Source organism: Limulus polyphemus, unplaced genomic scaffold, assembly GCF_000517525.1.
Source record: "Limulus polyphemus unplaced genomic scaffold, Limulus_polyphemus-2.1.2 Scaffold3510, whole genome shotgun sequence".
Taxonomy (NCBI): domain Eukaryota; kingdom Metazoa; phylum Arthropoda; class Merostomata; order Xiphosura; family Limulidae; genus Limulus; species Limulus polyphemus.
The window spans coordinates 48462-56483 of NW_013669120.1; the positions used below are offsets into that span (position 1 = coordinate 48462).

Genomic DNA, 8022 nt, shown 5'->3' on the forward strand with positions numbered 1-8022 from the left:
GTGAATAAATGAGTGCTTTATGTGGTTAATTTCTTCATTTATGTAGTCAGTTGAACAGAGTCTTGTGGCTGTGTTTATGTCTGGTGTGATTCACTTACGATTGTGGTCTTCTTTCTTCTGAGGATCCGTGTTCCTTTTGTCAAAGTGCACTCAGGCTAATTCAATTACTTTAAAATTTCGCGTTGACCGAATAAACTTATATTTTACTATTTCCTTTTCCACTGCTGCTTCCCGCTCGTCTCGCGCTATTTACATCTTTATTACATAGTCGTCTGGCCACTTTCTATATTCTCGACACCAATTAGTTATTAACACAACCTTCTACAATCGTCTGCTTTTATCTCTTATTATAACAAAACTTAAAAATAAGAAAATATTCACTCACAAATATAAATTAATCACTGATATTTAAACCAAACAGTCTTTTATATCTTGACACAAATTCTATAGAGTCCCTAAACCATATAATATGGAATCGTTACCCCAAGGACACCTTTGTCGGTGCAAAACGTATAAGATGGGCTGCTGCTGCCAGTACTTTCAATGATGGAATGCAGTCAAGGAAGAACGTACCTGCTTAACATCAGTGACAGAAGTTTCACCAACAAATTCTTTGTTAATGCAGACAAGAAGTTATCTGAAGCACAAAGGAAAGGAGTAAAACAGCAACAAATAAGAAGAAATGTCAAAAAGGAATTTGAGGACTCCAAGAAACCAGGAGGGTGAAACTCGTGCTCCAGAATATTAATACCCAGAAACATATAAAGGGTGAAAGTTTCACAATTTACAGGATATAGTATACCTTTTTCAACTATACAAATACCCTTAAAATGAAAATTTTGCACCAGATTTTCAAACACATTTGTCTCAAAATCAGAATATTGTCATTCTCATAGTGGTACACAACTCATAACTTCAGATCTGTTGATGCTATTGACTCCACAATTAGCACAAATATATATTATTAGTGTATTTATAGTGTGTACTAAGGTAATGTTGATAAGAGGTTTGTTTTTTATTAAATGACCATTAATGAGTCACTGTTGCACATGTCCTACTTTGGCCATACTCATTAGTGCCATAATTTGACCTAGAATTAATTTTCATAGTTTTCCTTAGTTCGGACTAATTCTACACATTCCATCAAAGTCTGGACCAATTTTCAGGTGCATTCAGTCTTGTTTGTAGAAGTTATCGGGAACATAAGACATTTATTTTGTATTACTATATTTTTATAATATGCAAATTAGCCACAGTGGTAATGTTACACAATATGTGCTAGAATATATCTTTGTAGCTATTTCAGTATATTTCCATACAAAAAGCATAGTATGAAGATATTTTTTCTGATAAAAAGTCTAAAACCTAGATACTATGTAAAGGATATATGTTATCTTAACTAAGAAAAGGTGCTATCTTAGTCATTTTTGTGCAATCTTTTAAATACTTGAAATTTCAAAGTACTACACATTTTTGACAGGTGAAACTTCTCTCAGTTACAGAAAAATTGTTGATAAGTTGTAATCATACATATTATTAAATCACTTTGAAGCTTGGGCCTAATATACATTTTTAACCATTGATGACTGCCATGCACAAAATAATACCACACCCAATCAAGGCAGATTTTAGTATGCAAAAAATATTTTAAGGACTTTTATGGAGATTTGTTTTAGTGATTTTCATGCAATTTACTAGCAGAAAAAAAAAAGACAAGGGTCCTAATATCCTTTATGGAGTTCAGCCAGTCCAATTTATGTCACTGTTATTTAAGTTTGGGTAGAAACATTTGTTCAAATGCTAATCATTCAAAAGAACCCATCCTTCTATATTTCTCCACTTGTTGATAGTCAAGGTGAGACTTCTCCTTAAACATAGTTGATACTCTTTAAACTTCTCACGAAAAAAAAGCAATTTAGTTAAATCGTAGACCAATCAATTCTTTATTATAATACGAGGAAAATACATTGCATATCCAAGTAACAAGTTTCAGCCTACAAAAGCGTTACACTATAAAATAGAAATGTATCATTATAAAGTATGAAAGTAACCTATATGAACATCATATCAAAATTATAGCTCATCACTATCAACACTACACGTTAACAATAGAATGATCAGAATTTCCCACATCATTACACTTTTAGCAACCTTAACTTTGTTCAACATTATTAATTTAACTCAAAAACATTTCACAACTATTTAAGTAATACATCAAAACTTACAAAATAGAAATGTTAGCAATGATGGTTGAAGTTGGTTAAAATGGAATGTTCTACACTCTGAGGAAGATCGTTTTAGATACTTGGCACTACTGGAGAATTGAAAGTTACATTAGAATGTTGAAACTAAAATTTGACTTCAAGGAAAATGTCTTTCAGACAATCAATATGCACATTTCCACCATTCTACAGAATGTAATAACCACAACTAGAATTGTCTTTTAGTGACAAAGAAATGTGTTCAGGAAAAAATTGGACAAAAACAAGACGTAGTTTAAAGTCTAATTTGAGTTTCTTAAAAGTATGGTGAATCTTCAGAAAAACAAACTAGAAAAAGTATGAGAGGTGGTTTAAAGTCTTAACTTTAAAACCACCTATTTAGTTCGGTTACTATATCAAAATGACAAGAGTCAAGTAACTACCATGAGAAAATGTATTTAAAAAGAGTGACCAATTCAGTATGGAATTGAAGGGACAACTTGTAAACGACCATCTTTTTGTTCAGCCTATTTACTGTAGTTAAGTTACTGGGATAAGTTCCTAGCTTTATCTATGTCAGCATGTTATTTAAATGTTTATCTTGTTTAGTAGCTTTTTCATGAAAGAATTTGGTCCCCATTTGAAATGTAGCTCTATAAATTCTACATGTTAATCCTTTCAGTACTGGTAAAGTCAGTTGTGTTTATGGTTTGTTGTAATGACAAAGAAACAAAAATTAATGATTAAATAACAGGAGAAACTTGCTGAAAATTTTTAGTTTGTATGTGTATAATGGTGCAAACAATAATTAATTTGGTATATTTCATGACTAAAAAATATATCATGTAAAAGTCAACAGATGGCAATAAATGCAGCAAGACACATTGTATTCTTTAAATAGCAATGGGTATTTAACACTAAACTATTTTCAATCCCTTCTGCCCTTAAAACAAAACAAAAACTTTAAAACTTAATTACAATAAATTTAGCTAATGAGTATAATATTATTAATACTGAAATGTAAGACATGAAATGGAACAATTTGGAGTAAGTTAACACCGATAACTTCGTATATTAAATAACTCCATGTGTGGGAGACCATAAAATGCAGTCACAGTCTTCCAAATTATATCCACTTCAGAAGGAAATTAATTATAGTTAGCAATTCACATAAATCTATCTTTAGAAAAATGTAATTTGATAAAATATAAAGGATCTTGTATCATATAAATGTAATAATTTATCAGTTAAAGAGTCCACAACCACTTAACAATTCTAGCATGTTGACAATTAACATTATAAAGAATTGTCATGAAGGCACTATTAGTTTCATAATAAAGTACTTTCACATTATGCTGTAAGCTAAGAAGTAAGTAATAGTACATCTTATTAAAGAAGACAGAGAACCTGAAGTCTACAGAAATTAGACAGCTAGGAATCATTACAGTTAGAAAAACTCTTAACTCACAAAGGATAACGAAATAAACATCTAAAAGAACACAAAATGTATTAATTTAAGTGTTTCTAAAAATCCAAATAGTTGTGATGCTTGTTTTTAATTAACCTTAAATCACTTCCACATGTAAATTCCTTTATTGGCTAAGGGAACAAAAGTTTAATGAACCAGAGCCCTAGGTCGGGGAGGATCCAAGCAACTATCCCAGTCAGGCCAGTAACGTTCCTTCATACGAAAACAGTAGTCTTTCAAGTTGGAAAACTCTTCTATAGCAAAACAAAATCATATTCATAATTTACAAGTTACATACAAAATAGTAACATTTTACTAGTACTGAGAAACTATGATATTAAAGTTTCACAAATAATTATGACTAGGTTGAAACTGGTTGGCACTAAGCTTAATTCATATTAGTGAGATCCTTTATTAAAATATGTAGTATCTGTATATAAAGATATAAGTTTATACATTAACAACCTTCAATGAGTCTTGCCAAACATTGGCACCTCTAAAGTTAATTTTTTTTTTGGTATATTAATTATTATGTTGGCTAAACTGTAGTTTTAGGAATAAGAGAAGTTTTTAACACACTTTCATACTGCAGGTTTTTCTATACCACAAGAAGTATGAAATGACATGTACATACGAACTGTATACAACTTAGTACTATTCGTACAAGTTATGTCCAAGTATTCATTTAATCTAGTCACGATGCAGGCATTAAATATAATCTTTCACAAAAAAGTTCTTCAACCATTTTTGGACAGAATTGTCACCTGTGATGTAAAATGGATTCTCTATACTAATATTAAACACCAAAAACAATGGCTCAGTTCTAAACAAAAACCATTTCCGACCCCAAAACCTGGACTCCATCCACAGAAAGTGATGCTTTGCATTTGGTGGGACATCAAAGGAGTAATTCATTTGGAACTCCTCAATCCACAGTGAACTGTCAATGTGGAAATCTATATTCAGCAACTGGAGTGTTGAGATCAAGCTTTTCATCAGAAACACCCTTCACTCGTCAATCAGAAAGGTGTTCTTCTCCACAACAATGCACGTCCACATGTGGCACATTTGACGCAACACAAGATTATGGAGTTCGGTTGGGAAGTTCTCCACCCACCCACCATATTTTCCAGATATGGCACCATCAGATTACCATCTTTTTCATTCACTGTGACACAATCTTAATGGGAAAACGTATGCAAATGTGAAATGTGTTAAAGAGAACAGACATTTTTTTTGCTTCAAATCCAAGTGATTTCTTTAAGCAGGGCATGTACAACCTGATTGTAAGATGGAAAAGCATCATTGATAAGAATGGAGACTATTTCGTTTAATAAATGTTTTGTTTTGATATACAAGTTGTTCAGGTTTTTTTCATAAAAAACAACATTAATTTCTTGATGACCTAATATAATACGTTACTTTTCTATCATCCTATTCCTGTTATTAAATCTCATGTTATTTCATTCCTGTATTTATTACGAGAGTTTAAAGTGCAGATTTGGGCAACCAGATGCAGGAGATACCACAACCATTGTGAAAAATGTTTGCCTGCATCTAAGGGCTGGTCACTTTAGACTTAGTAAAGATTTCTCCAAATCCTGCATCTTATAGATCATTGGGAATGGCCTGGATCTCAAGTTTTAAAAACAGTGCAACTCCTAGCTATGTGCCCACGTCACCACGGAAGTTTACCTGTACTCCAAGCAGTCGGACAGGAGAGAAGGGCTGCGGCAGGCCAGCCTCACTACTGGAGACTTCAAGTTTGGTGCAGTGTTCTTTTAGTGTTGTGTGTGATTACGAATCTGGTTTCTGTGCCTTTCTTTGGATATGGACCAAAAGCACAACAGTGACTCTAGATTATGATAACGATCACACATTCAATATATGTGCAAGTGTCAAGTGTTTTTCTCTTTGAGTTTCTCCCATCTCATTAAAGAAGGATAATGGAAGACTTAAGTAACATCAGCCTTAAAGACTCAGATAAACATTTTTTATAGTAAAGAATTGCAGCACCCTGGCCTTCCATCTCATGGAATGGATATCCAAAGTGCATAAAAATGAAAAACTGACTTAGATATATCTGTATTATGTGTAACTTACTACCCTGCAAATAGAAAGGGAAATAATGTTAAAAGTACTTTATTACAGGGTTTTGTATGTATCTGGGGGTACCACATTTCTGTCGTTTTTCCTGTGCAGAGATAGGAGGGAGATGTCTTTTAATGTGGATCTCCGGCAAGCACACAGCGTGTATTAATTAATTAGCTCTGTGCATAGGGTACTGTTATTGACTGTTTGCTAATATACGGTCCTTAAAAAAAAAAGGGTGTTTGCAATGTTCGGAGCATCGTTTTTAACTTTTCTTTCATCCAACGTATCAACTTATGTAATTAAATGAGAAACAGACAAATTGCTTAACTGATGATATTTCATTCTATGGTGAATAATGTTTAGTGTCGAAAGAAAAACGGAAAAATTTAGGGTCATGATTTTAAGCATACTTACAATTCAGAAGATTTTTGTTGAGAATAAAGTGGTCTGGGTGGCAATATTTCTAACTTTTCAGCAATCAATTTTCCCGTGATCAGGAAATTTGACAATTTCTATCGATTCTAATTACCAAACCACTTATCAGCAAAACACTACATAATATAAAATAATAACTTTAAATGAACATGAAATAATGATTTAAAAACAGGAATAATAATGCAATTCTTATGATGGTCTCTGATACATTTTCCACATCTATTTAGTTATTTAATTTCACCAGGCATAGCAAGAAAGGCCACCCATGGGCTGCCATCATTCCTGTGGTTAAGGAGGAGCTAACACCTAACACTTGTTGCCTCTTTGACCTACTGCTGCCTGTACCCGCCAACTCTGCTGAGGTAGAGAGAGGATTCAGCAAGATGAAGATGATTAAGATCAATTTATGATCTTGTCTGGGAGCTGACAAGATCAATGATCAGCTTCAGGACATGTTCCACTTGCCTTCAATAAGTGATTCTGATCCCATAAGAGCTATCCATATTTAGAACTCAGGATCCCTTTGCACAAGTAGACTAAATGCTGACAGGTTCCAGATTGAAAAGCAGGAGAGTGATGAAGAAGGGGATAAAGGAAGAATCCATGAAATGGATGTTGGTACATGATCGGACACTAATGCATAGTAGATTTCCTTTCATTATTATATTTTGATTAACAAAGGACACCAATTTAAGTTTAACTCAACACCACTTAAGCCATTTTAGAGATATTTGCATGTTTTCCATATGTTGCTAATTTGAGGATTTTGCTTACTACAAATTCATGAACAACTAATTAACAGCTGTTTCAGAATATGAAAGAACTGATTGCTATAAAGTTAGCGGTAATGTAAACTGTATAATTTTTCTATCTCTCCATAAAGAGTGTTTGACACTAGTGTCAGCTAGATGATAATGGGTTATATGGGAACAATAATAGATTACACTAGCAGTGATGCTTAGATTTTCTTTCATTATTTATTTTGATTACTAAAGGACACTACTTTAAAGGGGAACAAAACATTACTGTTATACCATTAAACAGAAATTAAAGATCATATGTGAAATAAAAATTATTTAACTGATCTGAAAAAAATGAAATGGTTTGACGAGTTCACAACAAAATAAATTGAAATATGTTGATATCTTTAGTTTCCTTTCAATTTACAAAACACCTGCTACTTAATTTAGTGATTTTTCTAGTAACCTGTACTATAGAGTACATTTTACAATGAGCTGTATGATTGGCCCCTAAAATCTGCTTGCAGGCCCCTAAAAATGCATGTTTTGGGGGCCCAGCTGGCTCCCTAAAAAAAGTTAAGCATAAGCTCTGCAAGATATTAAATAAAACAGACAGAATTCTGTAGTCTTATAGAGAGATATACTACTATTATTTCTGCAAAAGTTAGCTGCCATCATAAAGAATATATTTTGAAAAGCAAATACTCAAAAACAGAACACAGAATAACGTACAAGTTATACATCATACTCCAGTTAGTTCAAATTTGAAAAGATCAACTCCTTTTGCTCCTGACTGGAATGTAACCTGTATTTATACTACTATATATATATTCTACAGTTAGCTTAACTTGGAAGAACAAACATCTAGCCATCTCCAGACTGGAATGTAACCTGTATTTATACTACTATATATATTCTACAATTAGCTTAACTTGGAAGAACAAACATCTAGCCATCTCCAGACTGGAATGTAACCTGTATTTATACTACTATACATATTCTACAATTAGCTTAACTTGGAAGAACAAACATCTAGCCATCTCCAGACTGGAATGTAACCTGTATTTTTACTACTATACATATT

General features: G+C 32.7%; 1 protein-coding gene across 1 annotated transcript in view; it reads right to left on the reverse strand.

Annotated features, from left to right (window-relative positions):
- Positions 1–1927: 1927 nt before the first annotated feature.
- Positions 1928–8022, reverse strand: part of LOC106469481 (failed axon connections homolog) — a 40425-nt gene continuing 34330 nt past the window's right edge. Inside the window, exon 6 of the mRNA XM_013929980.2 lies at positions 1928–3923. Within this exon, the coding sequence (XP_013785434.1) occupies positions 3817–3923 (107 nt within the window). The 3' untranslated portion in view covers positions 1928–3816. The remainder of the gene's footprint in view (positions 3924–8022) is intronic.